At 41.6% G+C, this 23,848-nt stretch overlaps 1 protein-coding gene across 3 annotated transcripts in view; it reads right to left on the bottom strand.

The window, feature by feature from the left end:
* STXBP5 (syntaxin binding protein 5) overlaps positions 1-23,848 on the bottom strand; it is a 306,923-nt gene that overhangs the window by 240,404 nt on the left and 42,671 nt on the right. For all 3 annotated transcript variants that reach the window (XM_060240653.1, XM_060240661.1, XM_060240670.1), the window contains exons 3-4: positions 12,713-12,794; positions 12,175-12,275 (exon numbers count right to left, since the gene is read on the bottom strand). In XM_060240653.1, coding sequence (XP_060096636.1) covers positions 12,175-12,275; positions 12,713-12,794 — 183 coding nt within the window. The remainder of the gene's footprint in view (positions 1-12,174; positions 12,276-12,712; positions 12,795-23,848) is intronic.

The raw sequence follows: 23,848 nt of genomic DNA, 5'->3' as shown, positions 1-23,848 counted from the left end.
TGTGAGTATAAAACAAAGGGTCAAGGAGAAAAGCAGGAGATAGCTGCACATGGTGTAATTTTACAAGCACCTGAACTCGTTTTTAGTATCCCAATATCCAGGAAACAAAACAAAACAAAATCTGTTTTAGTTTTAAATATTCTATAACTAAAAGCAACTCCTGCAAAGGGCCAGACATTTAATAAGTACTGTAACAAAGGTGTGTACGAACAATAAAAGTGGCCTAAAAACTCCTCCTGATATTATCCAAAATAAACTGATAGTATGGCTTCATAATTTTTGAATGGGGAAGGGTTGCCAATTCCACTGCAACCCTGATACCCTCCCACAAAAGCCACCTCTGAAGGCTGAGGAACCTATGGGAACAGGATGGGATATAGTGGGGGTGGGAGAGCTGGGGCATGCAGCCAGAAGGAGAAATCAACAGAAATTACCTCAACATTTTAAAATCCTTTTGTAACCCATTTATTTATTTAACTTATATCCCACCCTATCCCACAAGTGGGCTCAGGACAGCTGAGAACATACTAAAATCACAATAAAACCAATACAATCCAACAAACAGTTTAACCAATTTAAAATAAGATGGCATTAAAATACTAATAATCTCCATCAGTATTTTACAGGTAATGGTAATTAGCCTGAATCAGAATAATTTTTTGCCAGATGCTGGTGAGAACGTGTTGTACAGCAGTGCCCCATAGCTAGTAAGTAGCATCTGGGCACTGGACAGGTACCACGATGTTCAATGCCTGCTGCCTCACTCAAAGGCCTGGCAGAACAGCTCCATCTTGCAACCCCCTGTGGAACTGGAATAGCTCTCACAGGATCCTGATTGTTAGTGGGATCATGTTCCACCAGGCCAGGACCAAAGCCAAAAAGGCCCTGATCCTGGTTGAGGCTAAGTGAATGTCTCTTGGGCCGGATATTACTCGGAGATGTTTGGTCTACAGAATACAAGGCTCTCTGGTGTACATATGGGGAGAGGTGATCCTATAGATATGCTGGTCCCAGGCCATGTAGGGCTTTAAAGGTCAGCACCAGGACCTTGAACTGGAGTAGGTACTATATTAGCAGCCAATGCAGTTGGCGGAGAACTGGCTGAATGCATGCCCACAGAGGCATTGCCATTAGCAGGTATGCCATCGCATTCTGCACTAGCTGCAGTTTCTGGGTCAGGTCAAAGGGTAGCCTCATGTAAAGCAAATTACAGTAATCCAGCCTGGAAGTGGCTATTGCATGGATCACTGTAGCTAAGTCCTGAGAGGTGAGATATTGTAAGCCAAACTGCCCTCAAAAGAGGTTTAGGGAATTAGTTTGGTGGGCAACTATGGCTCACCTAAGCAGGATCTAAACCTCTGTATACAGAAGGCGGTCTCCCAAGATTTTCCCTTTAAATAATGAGCTTTTGAGTAAACTAAAAGATATTAAGAAATCACACATACAAACAAAGTAAATCATTCATATAACAATCACACCATTCCTAAGAAAACAGATATGAAATGGATAGAGGTAACATAAGGGTAACACAGACATGGTGATACTTTACCATCTTGGAGACTTCCCAGTAGCGATAGATGAGGGGAGCGGTAGCCAGAGCGGCCCAGCATCACTAGCCATAATGGGCCCAATCTGTGTAAACTGGAGATGGCTTAGACAGCAAGTGAGGATACTGTAGAGCAGGCGTGAGGAACCTCCGTCCCAAGGGCCGTATATGGCTCTCATGGTCACTTGGTGTGACCCTCAGGGATTGCTGGGCCGAACCGAGCCATGTGGCAGCCTCCCTGGGGCCTGGCCAGCCAGCAAGGATCGTGGGGCCGAGCCACACTGTGCAGCAGCCTTCCCAGGGCCAGGCAGGAATCACAGGGCCCAGATATACTGTGCAGCAGCCTCCCTGGGGCCTGGCTGGCCGGCCAGAATTGCTGCAGGGCCTGGAAAAGTTGCTGTCACAGTTCAGTTTGCACTTCATTAAACCAGATGGTGTGGCCTAATATGCTAAAGAGTATGTGACCTAATATGCTACTAATTCCTGCTGGACCTATGCATTTGCCTAGAGCGGCGAGCCGAGTGTGCGTGCCAGATTAGGCTCTCCCCACATGACTTCAAAAAGAAAAACAATTATTTGCATTAATTTTGCTGGCCTGAATCATTCTCCCTCAGTGGAGCACTGTTTTTTAAGTTGATAATTTTTGATGGCCTGCGAATGATGTTATAAATATCCATATGGCCTTTGGCAGAAAAAAGGTTCCCCACCCTTGCTGTAGAGAAAGACTGAACTGCCATGTGCTAGCCTTGATATCTGTGACTGTGGTGATGTCAGAACATGTGACTCCCATGTAACCAAAAGGGGCGGACAGGGGGAGGAGACGAGGCTCCCAGTAGTTTGAAAGGATTAGCAAGTACTTATGGGTGTTACCTATTGAAAAACTATCCTAAACAAAGTTGGCCAATTTAGAGCCACATTGTTAATCTACTGTAACACCAGAGCAACCACAATGGAGTTGTCCTGGCTTAAGTCCTTGGCAACAGTCACTTCCTTGGGCTTCTCTTTTGTCTCCTGTGGTCTTCAACAGCTGACAGGAAAAGTCTCTTTTGTGATGTGTGGGCATGGCAGGAACTGGTTTTTGTCATGTGCGGGCATTGCAGGAAACCCTTTGGTCCAGCTGTTGGCTACTCACATTTGCATCTGCATTGATCCACCTGGAGTGTTGTCTTAGCTCTGTCCTCCTGGCTGCTAGTGCAGGCCCAAGATGGAGTCTGGATTTCTTCCAGCATGGTTTCTGGTGAAGGGCTTTTCTTGGATACTGTCTTCCTTGCACAGGAGAGTCGTGCCATTCTGCATACCTTGGCAACCCCTTGGGGAAGCCTGATATAGAGTCCTTCCATGCAAGGGGAATGCAGTTACAGCATGGGCAGGAATAAGCAGGGAGACCTCTTAGCCAAGCTGAAATGTTTGCACCACAGAGTAAAATGTTCATATTGTGTTAGTTCTTGCACCCAGTGTTTTCGGCTTATCACTGAATGTCCATAAAAGCAGTTTGCCTGTGTTCACACAATATAAGTTCATAACAATAAGAATCATGTGTCTCTGACACTAGGCCAGAATTAACTCAGTCCATAAATGATAACAAAAAGGGAATCCAGGGAGTCTGGAACCAGGTCACAGTCCATTTAAAGTTGGAAGAGGAGGGCTCATGCTCACAATATGGAACCAGCCGCCTGGCAGAGATGGAAAAAAGCCCATCTGGGAACCCAGGTGACCTGGGCCTCCACAGAAAGCAAAGGATCCAGGATCACCCCCAGACTTCACCAATGGCATCCCACCAAGCGCTAGAAGCCGGATTTCTGATCCTGCATCCCCATGACTCAGGTACAGAGCAAATATACAAACATAAAATATAAATTATGATTTGTATCCAAAATAATATATTTATATAGAACTTAAATTTACTTGTAATATTCTATCTTTTCCATCTATCTTCATAGCTAATAACACTCTTAATAGAAACACATATTACCTAACTCTTTCCTTCTACCATGCTCTGTTTTTATTTAATTTTGTTCTTGATTTTCAGCTATATGATTGGGGGAAAGTTGCACTTTTCTTGAAATTCTGGTCTGTTACGTATAAAAGATATTAATTTTGCCATTGTCACACATTCATTTAGTTAATTCTTCCATACCTTCAGGTTTGGGCATTTTACTGCCTTCCATTTTGCTGCAAATATTAGTCTTGACACCATCACCATATACTCCCTCCCTCCCTCCTTCATTTTTGTATTTTTGTAATATTGCTTGGGAAATATTTAATAGCATATTTTTTCAGATCCATCACAAGTTTTAATATCTTTTGCATTTCTCCATGAATCTCTATTCAACATTTTCTTGCATGTCCACCACATGGGATAAAATATTGCACCTGTATTCTGACATTTCCATCACATAGAACCAAAGATTCATAGAACCACAGAGCTGGAAGGAACCATACAGGCCATCTAGTCCAAACCCCTGCTCAATGCAAGATCAGCCTAGAGCATTCCTGACAAGTGTTTGTCCAGCCATTGCTTAAAGACTGCCAATAAAGGGGAGCTCATCACCTCCCTAGGTAGCTGAATCCACTGTTAAACTCTTATGGTAAAAAAGTTTATTCTAATATTCAGTCAGTCCCTTCCCACACTTAATTTAAGTCCATTATTGTGAGTCCTCTCCCCTGCTACCAACAGGAACACCTCCCTACCCTCCTCTAAGTGACAGCCCTTTAATTACTTCAAGAGAGCAATCATGCCCCCCCTTCTCCAGACTGAACACTCCCAAATTCCTCAGCGTTTCCTCATAGGACTTGGTCTCCAGGCTGCTGATCATCCTCATTGCTCTCCTCTGCACCTGTTTCATTCTGTGCACATCCTTCTTCAAGTGAGGCCCCTAGAATTGCACACAATACTACAAGTGTGGCCTGACCAATGCAGTGTACAGCAAGACTATGACATCTTGATGATCTGGATGTTATACCTCTGTTGATACACCCCAAGATCACATTAGCTTTTTTTGTCACTGCATCACACTGGCTATTCATATTTAATATACTGTCCACCCATACCTCAAGATCTTGTTCACATACGCTGCTATCCAGAAGTATGAGTAACCCTTCCATACCCTCATCCAAATTATGTATAAAAATATTGAAGAGTACTGGGCCCAGAACTGAGCCCTATGGCACCCCATTGGAAACCTCCCTCCATTCAGATGATATACCATTGACAACTACTCTTTGAGTATGCTTTTCCAATCTGTTCCCTATCCACCTCATTATCGTAGAGTTCAGTCCACAGTCCTCTAGTCTACCCATTAGAACATCATGGGGAACCTTGTCAAACGCTTTAACGAAATCCAGATAAAAAGCATCAACAGTATTCCCTTGATCCAGAAAGCTTGTCGCTCAATCAAAGAAGGAAATGAGGTTGGTCTGGCAGGACCTGTTGGGAACACATCTGTGTTCACTTCCCAGGATCACCAAGTTGTCCTTTAGGAGCTGTGCTCGCAGACTAATCCCTTTAAAATCTGCTCCAGTATCTTCCTTGAGACAGAGGTCAGACTGACCGGCCTGTAATTTCCTAGGTCATCCCTCCTCCCTTTTTTGAAAACTGGGATAGCATCTGCCCTCCTCCAGTCTTGTGGCCATTAAGATCTTTTCATTATTAACCTCAGACAGGAAACTATTGAATCTGTAGCAAAATTATTCCACTATGCTTCCAGGAGGAGATGTCCAACACTCTATGTCACACAGTAGTCAAAACCCAGATGTCATCAGGAGATCCACCAACAGGGCCAGAACTCCAGAAGCCCCCCAAGTATACAGAACATCAATGCCCCAGACATAGTGTTCCATCTTTACTTTGTTCCTAATAGTCACTGATGGACCTCTGCTCCATATGTTTATCCATTCCCCTCCTGAAGATGTCTCTTCTTGGAGCCACCACCACTTCCTGTGGCAGTGAATTCCACATGTTAATTTATGTGAAGTACTTCCTTTTATCTGTTTTAAGCCTACTGCTCATTAATTTCATTAAGTGTCCAAGAATTCTTGTATTTTTAGAAAGGGAGAAATGTATTTCTCTACCTTCTCTATTCCATGCATAATTATGTAAACTGCCATGTTTCAGTCATCATTTCTCCAAGCAGAAAAGCCCTTTCTTTGTCTTTCTTCCCTCCGTCCCTCATTTTTGTATTTATTTTGTGTGTGAGAAAGAATGTGTGTATGCACCTGGAAATCATAACATCTGGTGACTGACCCTTGATGGGGGCCTGGGGGATAATCAGGAAGGTGGCTGAATAAAGCCAGCCTCCATCTCCCAACTGCTGGTATTCCAAGGAGGTCTCCCATCCAAGTACTTGCCAGAGTCAACCCTGTTTAGCTTCCAAGATCTAATAAGACTGGGCTTGCCTGAGTTATGCAGGTCAGGGTACTCTCTAACCTTTCTTAATATGGATAGCATTCTACCCCTTAATTTTAGTTGCTCTTTTCTGCACCTTTTCCAATCCTGTATTTTTTTTATGTACAGTGACCAGAACTGTACACAGTATTCCAAATTAGGGCCACATTACATATTTATACTGGGGCATTATGATACTGGATTTGTTTTCAGTCCCTTTCGTAATATTCCCCAGCATTGTATTTGCCTTTTTTATTGCAATTGCACACTGAGCCAACATCTTGAGTTATCTACCATGACTCCAAGATCTCTCTCCTTATCAGACCTCATAATGATAAATTTACAGTTAGGATTTTTGGCCCCAATGTGCATTAGTTTGCACTTGCCCATGTTGAACCTCCTTTGCCACACTGACACACACTCACCCAGCCTTGAAAAATCTCTCTGGAGCATCTCACAGTCCTCCTTGGTTCTCACCACCCAGAAAACTTCTTCTGAAGCTTTATACAGAGGACAGGAACACATCTACCTGTCAGGTCAGTAGCTGTACATTTTTCATCAATGTGATACAAACCAGTTGATTTTACATAGTATCAACAAAACTATAACATCAGAAGAACCATTGCGAAGAACATAAGAGAAGCCATGTTGGATCAGGCCAATGGCCCATCCAGTCCAACACTCTGTGTCACACAGTGGCCAAAAAAACCCAGGCACCATCAAGAGGTCCATCAGTGGGGCCAGGCCTACTAGAAGCCCTCCCACTATGCCCCCCCCCCCAAGTACCAAGAATACAGAGCATCACTGCCCCAGACAGAGTTCAACAATATGCTGTGGCTAATAGTCACCGATGGACCTCTTCTCCATATGTTTATCCAATCCCCTCTTGAAGCTGTCTATGCTTGCAGCCACCACCACCTCCTGTGGCAGTGAATTCCATGTTAATCACCCTTTGGGTGAAGAAGTACTTCTTTTTATCCGTTCTAACCCAACTGCTCAGCAATTTCATTCAATGTCCACGAGTTCTCGTATTATAAGAAAAGGAGAAAAGTACTTCTTTTTCTACCTTCTCTATCCCATGCATAATCTTGTAAACCTCTATCAGGTCACCTCTCAGTCGATGTTTCTCCAAGCTAAAGAGCCCCAAGTGTTTTAACCTTTCTTCATAGGGAAAGTGTTCCAACTCTTTAATTCAGGACTGTCAAACACCTGGCCCACGGGCTACACCCGGCCCGCCCTGGGCTTTAATCACCCGGCACATGGAGTTCTTTTCTCTCCCTCCTATCCTCACACTTTGAAGCCCCAACACTGTGGACTCCTTCTGTCTTGTCTTTGTTGGCTTCTGGGCTTGCAAAGCTTAAAGAAAAACACAGAATGGATTTCATTTTGAGATCTCTGCACCCACTGATCTTAACAGAAAATCCATTCTGTGTTTTCCTTGCAACTTTGTTTTCCTTGCAAATACAACTTTGTGCTGCAATGTATTTCAATGGACTGACGCTAAGGCTGCATTTTGCAGCTTTTTGCAGTATTTATGGCCAGTTGAAGCTCCTTGAAAATAAAGGGTTGCTCCTTTGAGCCAGCTTGTCTCTGAGGAATGAACTGGTGCTTAGTGAGTACTCTGACCTGAGAACCCACATCTGAAGGGGGATAGTATACTGGAGAGTGCATTGCCAATCTGAGTAGACTGGGGGGGCGGGGAGAGAGAAGCTTGCAATACCTAAGCATTTCATGTTTTCCCAGGTTCAGAGCATTTTTATATTTTTAGTTTATATTTTTAATTTCTGCTGCGATCCTTCTGCCTTTTCTTTTTGTTTTATTTTAAAAATTGCATTGTCAAATTCCAGTATTCCCCCATCTTTCCATTTTAAACAAAATATCAGAAGAGTTTTAAGCATGTTCTGTTTAAAATAATATCTTTAATTGTGTTTATCTGTATTCTTTATAAAGTTTATATCTCCACTACCTGGAAATACATTTTATGACACGCATAGCTCAGCCCCACAAAGTCCCATTTGTGTCAAATCTGGCCCTCATAACAAATGAGTTTGACATCCCTGCTTTAATCATTCTAGTTGTCCTTTTCTGCACTTTTTCCCAATGCTATAATATCGTTTTTGAGGTGCTGTGACCAGAATTGTACATAGTATTCCAAATGAGGCCACAGGGGCATTATGATACTGGCTGATTTGTTTTCAATTCCCTTCCTAATAATTCCCAGCATCGCGTTGGCCTTTTTTATTGCAGTCGCATACTGTCTCGACATTTTCAATGAGTTATCTACCCCCAAGATCTCTCTCTTGGTTAGTCTCCACCAGATTGGGGCTCTTAACACTCCTGGCCAACTAGTTGATATTACCTCTGGATTTTCTGTTTGGACTAAAATCCTTGAGCCTGTTTTGTTTTGTTTTTTGCTGCCAGTTTCAATTTGAAATTGTCATGTTTTCAGACTTAAACCAGGTGAAGGTATTCTAGATCAGGGGTGGGGAACCTTTTTTCTGCCAAGGGCCATTTGGATATTTATAACATCATTCGCGGACCATACAAAATTGTCAACTTAAAAAAGTGTTCCGCCGAGGGAGAATGATTCAGGCCAGCAAAATTAATGCAAATGTTTTTAAAAGCACCCAAGAGGGAGGGAGGAAGGAAGGAAATGGGGGAAGGGAGGAATGAAGGAAATGGGGGAAAGAAAAATGAAATGGAGGGAAGAAAAGAGTAATAAAGGAAAATAAAGAAATGGAAGAAGAAAGGGAAATGAAGAAAAGGGAATAAAGAGGAATACAGAAATGTGGGGAAGAAAGAGTAATAAAGGAAAATAAAGAAAGGAGGGAAGAAAGGGTAATAAAGAAAGCGGGGAAAGGGGAAATTAAAGGAAACAAAGAAATGGGGGGAAGAAATAGAAAGAAAGGGAAATAAAGAAATGAGGGGGAACCTTACCCTGAACTGTAACAGTGACTTTTCCAGGCCCTGCAGTAATCCCTGCCAACAAGCCAGGCCCTGGGAAGGCTGCTCCACAGTGCGGCTTGGCTGCATGATCCTTGCCGGGGCCCAGGGAGGCCACCATGTGGCTCGGCTAGGTCCAGCAATCCCCGAGGGCCAGACCAAGCAGCCTCAAGGGCAGTAAACGGCCCTCGGGCCTGACGTTCCCCACCCCTGTTCTAGAGAGTAGTTTGCATTGCGACAGGGGGAATCCCATCAGCTTGCTCAATGCAGATCTTTCCTGCATTTCCATACCCCCAGCATCTCCTGCTCACCATAAATAGCTGAATACAAGACTCATGAATACAAGAAGCCATTAATATCCTAGCTCTGCAGAGAAAATCAGACAAAATAGCCTCTCTTCTATCAACAAAACTTTTGAAGCAGTTTGGAAGTAAATGTGTATCTTACGCAACAGTTTAGTGAATTTCTGAAACTAAGGTCTTAACAAATAAAGCCACATTGTATGACTTGGTGAAATTTCAGCCATTAGTGAAAATCATCATTTAGCCTGAACTGAGCTCACCTGGTTTATACACAAAACACACAAGAGAGTTACATTACCTCAAAAATTGATGTTTCATGGAAAGAACTAGCTTGAACGATGACTATTATTTACTCTCAATTTTTCTTTAACAAGCTTGTATATAGAAAAGATCTTGTATTTAATGTCTTAAATTTAACATTAAGCCATTATTCCACAAACTTACGGAAACACTTACTGCACAGTGAAGAGTGCTTTAATTATTAAAATGCATAGTCAAGAATTCATGATGTCATTATGAACACTTTGCAAGTTAATGCAAGATATTACGAACTAGGTCATAATAATTTTTTCTTTCAGTATTTTTTCATAGCAGTGTCTCCACTATTCTTTACAAAACAGCAGGGCTAAGAATCCGCATGAATCCCCATAACAATGGCTCCCTCTGGTAGGTTTTACCAGGTCCAACTCAGAAAACATCTGGGGACTTTGTGGGCAGTGCCAGGGGACTTTCCCATTCCCTAAAATAAATAAAAATACAGTAGGGCAGTTCCCCTGAATACAGTCTTCATTTCCTTGTCCCCCAGCAGGTAAACTTCCATTAAACGAAAGTGAACACACACACACATTCTCACAAAGCAGCCAAAATAAACAGTTAGCAAACACACCTTTTAGTGATCTCATTGGTGCAATTTACTCATGTTGCTGAATGTAACCATCTCCTGTATTGCAACTAACTACTTCTGACTAATAGGAAAACTAAAGAACAGCCTAGGGCAGGGATGGCCAAACTTGCTTAACATAAGGGCCACATAGAATAAATTTCAGGTGTTTGAGAGCCACGAGATATGAACATCAGGTGTCTGAGAGCCACAAAACAAGAAAGGAAGGAAGGGAAGGGAGGGAGGGAGGAAAATAGATGGAGGAGGGAGAAAGGAGGAAAGGAGAGGTGGAACAAAAACAACTTTACCTTTAAATGCCTTCTCCAAGCCAACCTTCAAGCAGTGGCAGGGGCTTCAAGAGTTGCACAATGTGTGTGAAACAGTCACATGCGGCTCCTGAGCCACAGTTTGGCCACCCCTGGCCTAGGGAGTGGAGTTTTCCTCCAAACAAACAGAGGGACTGAGAGCCATGTGGCTCTGTCTGCTCGCCCCACCCCCCTGCAGTTTTCCTACCAAGATTTAAAGGCACACACACATTCAGAAACACAAACAGTATATCCTGGCTGGGAGGGTGGGATAAATAAACAGTTGCAAGCCTCTTCTAAACCTGCCAGGGTTTGAAGGCACATGGTGGCTGTTGGGGCAGGGCTTCTCCCCACCGGCCAGTGGCCTGAAAAACCAGGGGATCCCCCACCTGGACCTGGGGACTGGCAAGCCTACCCTCTGGGCACCTCCTCACACCAACCATATCCAACACAAACATCACATGAAATCACAATACAACTTGCTGACCTCATCAGTCTCCAGGGCAGCTAGTCTCTCTTTCCCACCACTTTAGTACTCCTCTTTATTTAATTGAATTTTTGACACACTTTGAAATCTCACCTTACTAATGTCTCTGGTATACTTGATCAGACACTTTATCTTAAGACCCATAAATCAGGTTTCACTCCAGTGAACTGACTGGAGAACACTAGCTACCTTATACTAAATCAATTAGTCCATCAAGGTCAGTATTGTCTATTCAGACTGGCAGTGGCTCTCAGGATTCTCAGATAAAGGTATTTCACATCATTTATACCTGATCCTCTCAGCTGGAGATGCAGGGCTTTGAACCTAAGACATTGTGCATTCCTAGCAGATGCTCTATCACTGAGCCATGGTCCATCCTGAGAACAGGAGATGGTAACTGGCTTAAGTTATATATTTTAATATCCTTGCTTACTTTATATTATTCATTCTGTTTCTGATTGTCAGGGAAGATGCCACACATGACATTGAAGTCTATCTTCCTGATCAACAAAACTCTGATTAGGCTGTTCTTCCATTTCAGAGATTTTAGTAGGTATTGCCAAGGCATCAGCTTCCAGAAAACAGATGCATGGAAAAGGGAGGAAGAGATGTACCTCTGATACACAGCAACTTTTAAAACCATTATGTATCTACATATGAACATATGAAGCTGCCTTATACTGAATCAGACCTTTGGTCCATCAAAGTCAGTATGTCTTCTCAGACTGGCAGCAGCTCTCCAGGGTCTCAAGCTGAGGTTTTTCACACCTATTTGCCTGGACCCTTTTTTGGAGATGCCAGGGATTGAACCTGGGACCTTCTGCTTCCCAAGCAGATGCTCTACCACTGAGCCACCGTCCCTCCCCGTTCTAGCATGTAAGATAAAAATTCTACTTACTCAGAATCTATAGAGCTAGAAACCGGCCTGCACAACTAGTGACTCTCCAAGAAGCTACATTCAGCTGACTAGCCATGTATTTCAGCCAGTGAGACATTTGACTTTTCTGTTTTTCAGTAAGTGACAAGTGACAAAAAATTTAGAGAACTCTTACAGGCACAATACTCAGCAGCAATCTGCATTTGACTCAGAAGTTACCTGTTCTGTTCTCTTCTACAGATTATCTAGCCTTTACATCACATTCTACATTTTTCAGTATTTGCACATAATATGTGCAGTGCGCAACTATAAGTTGCAGCCAGGAAAGTACACGATCAAACTATTTTCTGCTCATGGAAAGTCTGTTTTATACCTCATCATAATAAGCACTTCTTGTGAAACATCTGAGTAACACTGTTTAAGATGAAACAATGAATCCCCAGTTCTTACCGTTCTCTGTTGAATTTTAGGGAGTGCAGTATAGCAGGCCTCTTCTGACGCAAATTCCATAAGTGTAAGGTATCATCAGCCAAGGCACTCACAAGGGCTCCCTTACAAGAACAGAAAGGTTTGCAAGAGAATTTAAAACTTACTTAGTTTTTTCTCTCAAAAGAACAGTATTTTATTGTTATTAAACTAGAAATAATTTTGATAATATATCAGTTATCCTTTTCTGTCATGGCAACTAGGTCCTATTGACAATCCACAGACCAATACTAGGACACAGCACAATAGATCCATAATTTAAAAAACTAAATACCCTAGAACTAATTGTACAATTGGTTACCAATGTTTTCGATTTGGAGACTCCCCCTCAAAAAAAGTCAGTATTTTGCAAAGTACTCGTGGTCACTCAGCTTAATACACATTTCCAGTGTAGCCAATTACATGAAATTAAGTTGTCTCCCCAAGTTTTAAATATATTAACTCAAAATAAAAAGTTGACAAATTTGGACAAAACAGCACTCTGCGTGGCAAGCTCACTAACCTCATTTATCAGGAACTGAAGCTGGATTACAGCTGCTCCACTGTCATGCTGGCAGTAGCATTCAACTCCTGGCCGACCAAAACTAGCATTAATTTCATTAAGGAATAAGAATTGCCATTCAAAACAAATAAAGTTCTACATCATAATATTTTTGTAATTTTAAATATTATTGTTTATTATCGTTCTTTGTATTTGTATTGTATTGTTATATTGTAATTTTAAATTCAATTTTAATTGCAGTTTTAACTCTGGTTTAATTGTCTGACCTCTGTTGTAACCCACTCTGACCCCCTTGGGAAGGGCAGGATATAAATTGAAGGAAACAAAAATTTATATATATATATATATATATATATATATATATATATATATATATATATATATATATATATATATATATATATATATATTTTTAAGTATCCACAGATAGGTTCATGTTAGAAGCTATATATAAAGATTGTTGTAGATTTTCTGGGCTGTGTGGTCGTGGTCTTGTGTAAACCACGGCCACACAGCCAGGAAAAATCTACAACAACCAATGGACTTTGGTCATGAAGGCCTTCAACAACATACATACGTGTGTGTGTATCTGAACCATCTGCAGGGCTGTCGTCCCAGAAGGAAGTCTCTTCTAAAGACGATGCACAAGAAAGCCCGCAAACAGTTTGCTGCAGACAAGCAGACTAAGGACATGGATTTCTGGAACCATGTCCTGTGGTCTGATGAGACCAAGATAAACTTATTTGGTTCAGATCGTGTCAAGCGTATGTGGCGGCAACCAGGTGAGGAGTACAAAGACCAGTGTGTCTTGCCTACAGCCAAGCATGGTGGTGGGAATGTCACGGTCTGGGGCTGCATGAGTGCTGTCGGCACTGGGGAGCTACAGTTCATTGAGGGAATCATGAATATCAACATGTACTGTGAAATACTGAAGCAGAGCATGATCCCCTCCCTTCGGAGACTGGGCTACAGGGCAGTATTTCAACATCATAGCGACCCCGAACAAACCTCCAAAACGACCACTCCCTTGCTAAAGAAGCTGAGGGTAAAGGTGATGGACTGGCCAAGCATGTCTCCAGACCTAAACCCTATTGAGCATCCGTGGGGCATCCTGAAATGGAAGGTGGAGGTGCGCAAGGTCTCTAACATCCACCAGCTACGTGGCGTCGTCATGGAGGAGTGAAAGAGGACTCCAGTGGCAACCTGTGAAGCTCTAGTGAACTCTATGCCCAAGAGGGTTAAGGCAGTGCTGGAAAATAATGGTGGCCACACAAAATATTGACGCTTTGGGCCCCATTTGGACATTATCACTTAGGGATGTACTCACTTTTGTTGCCAGCAGTTTAGACATTAATGGCTGTGAGTTGCATAATTTTGAGGGGAAAGCACATTTACACTGTTATACAAGCTGTAGAACTCACTACTTTACATTGTAGCCAAGTGTCATTTCTTCAGTGTTGTCACATGAAAAGATATAAAATATTTACAAAATGTGAAGGGGTGTACTCACTTCTGTGACATAATGTATGTATGCATGCATGCATGTATGTAGTCAAAGGCTTTCATGGCCGAAGTCCATTGGTTGTAGATTTTTCCAGCCTGTGTGGCCATGGTTTACACAAGACCACAGCCACACAGCCCGGAAAATCTACAACAACCTTTATATGCAGCTCCTAACCTGAACCCATCTGTGGATACTTAAATACAGAGACCAAAGGCATGAAAAATGGGAGGCAGAATGTTTCACACCCAGCCATGCACTAACCGAAAAGCATAAATCCCAGTTTTTATAGAAAAGGTGTTTGTAGTAGGGGTTTGCACTTGGATATTCACAAACTGAAAGGATGCCCAAAATAGCCTGAAAGGATACCCAAAACAAACAAAAAGCACTCTCAAAATTAGGGAGAAACATTTTTTTTCCTCCAGGAGATGAGTGTCTGAGTTTATGGAATACAGCAAGAGGCAGAGCACCATGGGAAGAGGGAGGAAGAGAGAACATGACACTGTTAAGACTGTAGCCCTTTAAACACTTTTAAGAGTTCCTGCGTGGCAGACCAGGCTGTATGTGGACTCAACAGGGCCTGCTGCACATTGGACTCAACAGGATAAACTGCCTGTGGAAGTTTAAAAGGATGCTTAAAGGACCACAGTGATACTGATGCCACTGCCCAGCTGAGGCATACACACTCTCTCCCTTGCAGCTCCTACTGCCTTTCAAGGAGACATCTAGGCTAGCTGCCACCGCCATGGCTTTTATTTATATTTCTGCCCCTTCAGAGTTCTGCTTGAGATGGCTTACAATTCAAAACACATCACAGTATTTAAAACAAACTGTTGTGACACATCAAACTTGTACTGTTAATTAGAGGTAGATCTAGCCTCCAAGTCTGGATGCCAGGTCTACCACTTGTTGATTCCAAAATGTGGCAGAACTAATGTCCAGACTCAGAGGCCAGGTCTACCACTAAGGAATTTAAAGTTTAAATATCCACAGCAGTATCAGTGCCAAATCCCAGCAGTGGTGTATATGATCTATCTGTTCCCTTCTCCCAAACCACTATTAGAGCCTTGAGGGAGGGGCAATTCTGTGCACCAAAAATCACAGTGGTTAGTTTTAAGTGTATTCTTTTAAAATGCCAATACTCCTTGAACCCAAAGAATGTCCCCAGCATATTTCTACAATAGTATGACACTCCTGAACGTCTGGAATAATAAAAATCATGCCCCTTTTAAAACCCTTAAACTAAATTAAAGCAATACTTGTTAAAATGCGCACCCCTTCTGTGTAGTATTTAAGATGCTTGTGCGCCATTGCTTATATTTATGAAAACTTCCATGGCTGGAATAAGTTTATATGCAAATGAAAGAGCAATTTTAATAAAATGACTGCTGAATTAACACAAATCTGCAGTTTCTATTAAAACGTTTAACATTGAAAACCCACTGTGTCTAAGATCAATAGCTGTGTCAATCATCTGTAAAAGTCTAGCCTTTCTTCCAGGGCTCTGAACCAATCCTTGTGATTTAGGTCTCACACAAATCCAAGTGATTGTCAGCCAATGGAACTCCAGTGGATGGAAGGGGGTGAGCCAGCCTGTGCTTGAGTGGTGTGAAGAACCACCCCCCCCCCTCAATTTGGACAGGGATTTTGTGGCTCTGGAAGGGAGTGTCAGCTTAGCCTGGCTTTTAGTAGGGCTTGGGGTTGGCTCAGGGAAGAATCTTAGAGTGCTTTCATATGATGACTGTTCACAAGTAGATTTTGCTATTCTTACACAGTAAAAATCCAGTTGCAAAGCACATTATTTAGTGTGTGTGAACACACCCTCAGTGTGACAAATAACTACCCTGTTAAGGACCTGTCATTCCCAACTGGTTTGAATAGGATCTGTGGAAATCACACCCGCATGGAACAACCTCGGAGCGAAAGGTAGGCAAGCGCCAAATGCAGAATCAGCCTATGTGGGGAAAGCGCAGCCTTGAACCTGCTGAGGTAGTCTGACAAGAGACAGGAAAATCCAATATCCTTTCAGAGTTAATTTACTTTACTTGAGAACCAGTTTTTATATTTATATAAAATATATATTTAAAAGTCATTAACAAATACTATTCATCTTATTAAATACTTTACTTTCTGTTAAATGTTTGTTGTTCATCGTCGTCTGTGTCCTTGTCTGTCAAGTAAAATATCTAAGGTGATCTCTATTACCTTGCAAATAAGTACAGCCTTGGGTCTAGCTGGTTTCCTTTAGGAAACATACAGTTTACACACAACCAATCCTTTATTCAAAGTTTGTATCCTGCTTTTTGTTTATGGGCAGCTAAGGTTTAAGGACCCTATAGGAGAGGCCAGTGGACGGGACTGGGCATTTTTCAGTGCAGAAGACAGTTGCCTCAGAGTCCCTCTCCCCACTCCCTCTTACCATATAATCACCACAATAAAGAAGAAAATCCTTCTTCCTCCTGGAACAAATATATGAAGAAACAGCTATGATCTGAGAGACCCAGTTTGAAGTCGTGGCTCTCTCACTGGGTGGCCTTGGGCCAGTGATTCTCTATTAGACAAACCTACCTCACAGGGTTATTGTGAGGATAAAAAACTGAAGAGATCATTGAAGAGGAGCAAGATAAAAATACAGTAAATAAACAAATTTTGGAAGACACTGAAGTTAAACATCTATGCTCAGCAGCAGCTGTCTGAATGCAACTGCTTAACACAACAGCTGGGAAGGGCTTGATACTCTGCTTCTGGAGTCCTCAAAATCATTTGGGTATTATTGGGAATGGAATGCCAAATCTAGATGGATCCATCTAGCAGTACTGCTCTTACCATCGTACATTCCTAAAGACATCTCTCATAAAATGGAGTGAGTAGACCTACCCACATTCTAAATTTCACAGTGTTGACTGATACAAGGTGTTAAAATGCTGGTTTGCCATGAACCCATAGAAGTATAAAAAAATATTTGAAAGAATTATGTAAAAAAATTAACAACATAAATGGGGGAAGATTTTCATAATAGGCGTCTAGCAGAAGGTGCCATTATTTAATAAACAGGTTGAAATGTAAAACACTAACTGTGGGCTTATACTTTCAAATGAAGGAGTCTTACAATGCAATACTGTCCCCAATATGCTAGAAATAAGACCCATAAGATTGCAGTCTTAGACAAGTATCACAGCCATGAAAAAGTAGTTTCTAATCATTTATTTATTTATTTGGAGAAATTAAACTCTTGTGCAGCCTACAGTTTTCCAGTTGTGTGGTTTTATGTGAGCACTATGGTAACATTCTTTCCATCTTTGTCTATCTCCTACTACATGCTTGTGACCACTTTGATATAACTATCTGATTTAGTTACCCTTCCAATTCAATCTGCTAAAGTATCCATGCTATACTTCTCTTACAAGGAAAAAAGTCATTACATACTAAGAGTGACAAAATATAAACATGTTGACTTTTGACAATCAGACCTAAATATTTACAAGAAGAATTGCAGATTTATACCCCACCCTTATCTCTGAATCAGAGACTCAGAGCGGCTTACAATCTCCTATATCTTCTCCACCCACAACAGACACCCTATGAGGTGGGTGGGGCTGAGAGGGCTCTCACAGCAGCTGCCCTTTCAAGGGCAACCTCTGCCAGAGCTATGGCTGACCCAAGGCCATGCTAGCAGGTGCAAGTGGAGGAGTGGGGAATCAAACCCAGTTCTTCCAGATAAGAATCCACTCACTTAATCACTACATCAAACTGGCTCTCTACATTTAGAGTGTTATTAGCAAATATTTGAAGCGTAAACTGGCATTCAAACCTCCCACCACAACATTATTAGAAACAAACAAGTGATTTTGCTCGCTGACTTCAGTGGGACTTGTGTAAAGGATAGTAAGAGAATATAATTGACTTTTGAATGGAGAAGACAACAAACTGTACATTTTGATGAAAAGTTTTTAAAACAGAAATTCCAAGCACAGAAACTACAAGAACTTGAAGGAGTCACTTCATTGCCCTCATATCCTCTTCCCCACATACCTTCTCCCAGCAGCCCCCATATCCTTTTATTCTTTTCTTCCTAACCAACTTTTATCTCTCCCCCCCCCATCTTCAGTTCTGTTTACATAATTTATGCCCCACTATTCTCCACAATGGGGACACAAGCCTCTTACAATTTCATCATAACAATAATTATGGGTAGATTAGACTGACAGTAACTGGTCCAACATCACCTGACAGCCTTCTATGGCAGTGGGGCTTGATCCTGGGTTTCCCAGATCCTCGTCTGGTACTCTGTCCACTATACCACACTAATTCCCAGCCTTCCCTAGGAAAAGTCCGGCCAAGTTGCAAAAGTCTTGCAGCAGCAAGTTGCTCAGGTGAGTTGTGTGGTGACCAGTGCTGCACCAGGCCAAGTTATGCAGATTGTGTAGAAACTGCTAGGCCCAGGCAAATTTGCCAATAGCCACTGGCTCCTGGGTGAGTTGCACAAATTGCATGGTAGCAAGTTCGCCAATGGTTGCTGCTGGGACTAGCTCCAATGAGTCCTCCTTTCAGGGCAAGAGGAGTAGGGATGAACCAGAAAGACAAAATAACCCTGAAAAGAGGCATGCCCCTTGCCTTTTACTGACAGAAACCAAGTTTTGAAGAATGGCAATATTGTTGAAGTTGCCTAGCAACTCACACAAGGGTCACTGAGCTCTCAGAGGCTTCCATTTCTTAAAGGGAAAGATGCTGTTTCTATTATTTGAGGGGAGCATTAACCCTCTTTTTCATTTATAGATTTCATATTTTCTGTAAACCCAGGGTTCTCAGATTTGTAGAAAGATCGGCCTTGCTTGTTCATGGCCTCAGTCTCTGGATTTAAAAGTATCCACAAAGCAGTGCATGTTGAGAATTAGATATATTGATGCATAAAAATAACCACATGAACAACACTATCACCACACTTGAGTTATTTTAATGTCCAAAAAAAGTAACTGTATTCATGTATCTCATATTCTTCATTCTTACATGCCACAGTTGTCTTTAACCTACAGCAGGCCAGTACATTCAGTCATTTTTGGAATACATAGCTCAGTCATAGATACAGGAATTGCCCAAAGAGATCATGTATCCAAAACTCTCTCATTTCTAACTATTTAAAGTTTTACAGATGCACAGTGGCCTGTACCCAGCCACACAGCTACAAAGACTTAACAGCACGTGTTTTTCTATGAAGGACTAACAGTTCCACCAATTCTTATCTCCTCTTATTTTCCTCCTATACTGTTCCTGGGTGTCTGCTGATCCCAAGACTAACAATTCAGTGGATTGCAGCAGGAGGGAAAAGAAACAGAATTTGCCACTCTCTCTTCAAATAAGCTGGGACTCAGATTTACCACAGGTCCTATTTGTGGCCCCACAGGGAGAGGGAGGGAGGGCAAATAGGTCAATAGCAGCTGCAGCAGCTCTCACCAGCAGGGTGGGGAGCAGGGAGGAGTCGGGTTGCAACAAGCACAGGAAGCCTGATCCCAATGCTAGGCTTATCCTGGGCCAATGCTGGACTTATCCTGGAGGCCAGAGAGGGCTGTGGGAGGGAGGGCAGCCAACAGGGACACTTAATGCGCCCCACTGCCACAGCTAACCGTCTTTGCTTCATGGGTTTTCCTTGTTTCTTTATGTCTTTAAATCTGTACAGGTGGAATCAGGTCAGCAGCCTTCATTTTTTGGGTTTGTCCTGTAGAACAAAGTCTTTAAACCAGTTCCAAGATTCCTGATGGGATGCCAGTGATAGTGTCATTTTAACTATCTACATTCACAAGCAGCCAAAAATCCATACAAGCAGCAAAGACAAATTCAGGAAGCATGACTGCAATTCTTAATAATTCATCAAGTTGCTTGTCATATCAAGCAACAATATTAAACCTGTAAAACATAGCACTATGTTCTTAAATGTAAAAACTCAGATTCACAGCTAAGATAACACATAAAGATAACTAGTTACTGAAGATACATGATACCTACTATAACTACATTTCTTCATTTTACAGGGCATAACTATCACTTCTACTGAATTGGCTTCTTAAAGTTGCCCTATGCTACAAAAATAGAAAATCAATACTTACCTATAGAATTCTAGAATATCAAGTCCAAATTCTTGCAAAGCTCAATGTGTACTTATATAAAATTATTATCAAGATTATAACCTAATGAAATATGCACAATATTCATTTTCACTAAACATAACTGAACCCCAGACTATCACTTAGGTCAGGGGTGGGGAACCTTTTTTCTACCAAGGGCCATATGGATATTTATAACATCATTCACAGGCCATAAAAAATTATCAACTTAAAAAACAGTGCTCTGCCGAGGGAGAATGATTTAGGCCAGCAAAATTAATGCAAATAATTATTTTTCTATTTGAAGTCATGTGGGGAGAGCCTAATCCAGCACACAGAGACACACACACCCGGCCCGCCGCCCTAGGCAAATGCATAGGTCCAGAGCTTTTTTGTAGAAAAAGCCCAGCAGGAACTCAGCAGCATATTAGACCACATCCCCTAATATTAGCATATTAGGTCACACACTCATTAGCATATTAGGCCTCAACATCTGGGATTATCAAGTGCAAACTGAACTGTGACAGTAACTTTTCCAGGCCCTGCAGCAATTCTGGCCAGCAGCCAGGCCCAAGGGAGGCTGCCGCACAGTACATCTAGGCCCTGTGATCCCTGCCTGGCCCTGGGGAGGCTGCTGCACAGCGCAGCTGGGCCCCACAATCCTTGCTAGCCGGCCAGGCCCCAAGGAGGTCCAGCAATCCCCGAGAGCCACACCAAGTGACCTCGAGGGCCATATATGGACCTCAGGATGGAGGTTTCCCACCCCTGATTTAGGTCTTGTGGAAAACATAAGATGCTATTGTATATCAATGGCTTTCTAATGGAGTTATAACATAAGAAACTCAGTAGCACTGTATCTATGCCACTGCTCTATGGCAAGAAGAATAATTCTGAGAATATTAAATATTCATCTTTGTATTGCAAATTTTGCCCCAGGCAATGAAAATCTAAACAATCTCATTTATATTAAGATATCTCAATCAGTAGCCCACAAAACGGATTGCTACTCACCAGGGCTTTTTTGGTAGAAAAAGCCCAGCAGGAATTTATTTGCATATTAGGCCACACCTCCTGATGCTAAGCCAGCCGGAACTGCATTCCTGTGTGTTCCTGCTCAAAAAAGCCTTGCTACTCAGTTTCCACTTGCACAAGTAGAATTTTTAAAAATACCATAATCTGTATTAAGTAAAACATATTGTATCTCCACTTGTGCAAGATGCTGTGCAACCAGTTTCTAAGAACTTTAATATACAAGGGGGAAAGATTGCTCAAGATCTTGCACAACAGGAACTGTGCTAATTCCATTTATGCTTGTCTTCAGATCACTATACCAACAGTATAAACCACGTTGGTATTATTAGAGAGCCAGTTTGGTGTAGTGGTTAGCTGTGCGAACACAGTATCTGGGAGAACTGTGTTTCATTCCCCACTCCTTCACATGCAACTGTTGGCGTGACCATGGGTCAGTCATAACTCTCTCAGAGCTGATCTAGAAAGAGCAGTTTCTGTAAGAGCTCTCGGTCCAACCTACCTCACCGGGTTTCAGTTGTGGGAAAGGGAAGGGAAAGGGGATTGTAAACTGCTCTGTGACTCCTTCAGGCAGTGAAGGGCGGAGTATAAATCCAATCTCTTTTTCTTTTCTTCTAGATGCAAAACCATTGTAGCATACACAGTTGCCAACTGGATTATGAAAATATCACACCACCAGATATGGAAAATACGTAGAGCATCAGCAAGGGAAATGAATTAATGCCATCCAATTTCCAGCTTCCATGATGTTTGAATGTACAATAGTTCTGATATGTCTAGGTTGTTCTTAAAGAAAAAACAAGAAAATAAGTATATGAAGAGAATTTTTTACTGTTTTCAGGACAATCTCTGTCATGGCACAAATTAAGCATATAAATCCTAAACAGCAGACTTTGTACAAAATTTGCTTTGCTATTTCAGAGGCTACCTATTCACTTCTGAACTTTCTCAAACGCTGTTGTTAAAACACAGTCTTTCTTATGTCTTAAAGTTCATATTGTACTTTTGCCAATGCTTATTGAACTACTTAACTTCAAACTGTAGTTCATTTAACTTAAATTCTATTTTTATAAAATATACCAAGGATTATGCATTTAATAATAAGAACATAAGAACATAAGAGAAGCCATGTTGGATCAGGCCAACGGCCCATCCAGTCCAACACTCTGTGTCACACAGTGGCAAAAAATTTTATATATACACACACACTGTGGCTAATAGCCACTGATGGACCTGTGCTCCATATTTTTATCTAAACCCCTCTTGAAGGTGGCTATACTTGTGGAAAATCCTATGTACACTGGTAGGTTTAGAGAACACGTCAATGGACAAAAATAATTTTAATGTAAGCAATAATCTCTAAAGAATATAATCAGATTATATATTTTTGATCAAAGAAAACTGAGGACAAAAAGAGAATATTGCTGTTTGTTGGAATATAATGATTCTACCATGAAAATGAAATTATTGACCACAGAAACTTTTTCCTGATAAATTGTACCAAGTTATATTAAAATTGGGTGTGCATGCAAAATAGAGATGTAAACTTTCCAGAAATTTTGAAGCAATGGGGTAAGCAAATTTAAATTTATGAAACACTTAATGTTCTATGAAGCCTAAACTAATTTCCCTACTTTAACAACATAAAATCCATCATTTATAACATAATGCATAAAATTGCAATATTTCATATAGTTATTGCAATATTTACCATAGTTATAGAATTTAAAAGTTATAAATGCTTTAGTTTTCTACAAGCAAAATCGCAATTATACCCATACTTGAGAGAAAGCTGCAAACTCATGCAACCTATGCTACCTTGGCCCAAGAAATTACTTGCTACTCATTCTGTGGGTATATGAGTCACAATGGTTTGAGGGAGAGATAAAAAGGTCAACATCAAGGGAACAGTCAGGTCAAAAGGATAACACAAGGCATGCAACAGTTGAGAAGCAATGAAAACTCCACATGCTCCCATTGTAAAGGTAAGATGTTCTTCTAGGTGCAGAAATTCACTTTGGATTAAAGAGTTGAATATGTCTATGGTATGGCCACCAAGTCTTTAAAAGCATTTCACTTATTCTAAAAGGAAATATTTCATATTGAAGGGGGACCCCTGAATAATTAATGAATACCCCTATAATAATAATAAATGAAAGTATGCTATTGCCTTTAGAAGCAAAAAGGGTGTCTGATGCAATGTGATAGAAGCAGACAGCCTCCAATGGGTGTGAGTTGCAGATGTATATTGGATAACAAAGAAGGCCTAGCGGGGAAGCTCCTTGCTGAAAGCTGATAAGGCAGAAGGGAAGGGGGAAATGGAAAAGTACTAGAAGAGGGGGTGGAGGAATGTTGAATCAGATAACTGGGGAGGGCCTGCTTGCTGAGCTTGCTTTATGCTTAAAAAGGAAGGTCTGAGAAGTGTGGGGGGTTCAGTATTTTTGGGAGCCTTGCTGCTCAATTGGACCCTGCTATTGGTGCCAATAGTAAAACCTTGTTTCAATCAGT

Source organism: Heteronotia binoei, chromosome 1, assembly GCF_032191835.1.
Source record: "Heteronotia binoei isolate CCM8104 ecotype False Entrance Well chromosome 1, APGP_CSIRO_Hbin_v1, whole genome shotgun sequence".
Lineage (NCBI taxonomy): Eukaryota > Metazoa > Chordata > Lepidosauria > Squamata > Gekkonidae > Heteronotia > Heteronotia binoei.
Note: the sequence above shows the minus strand (reverse complement) of the source record. Positions and strands in the feature narration are given on the sequence as shown.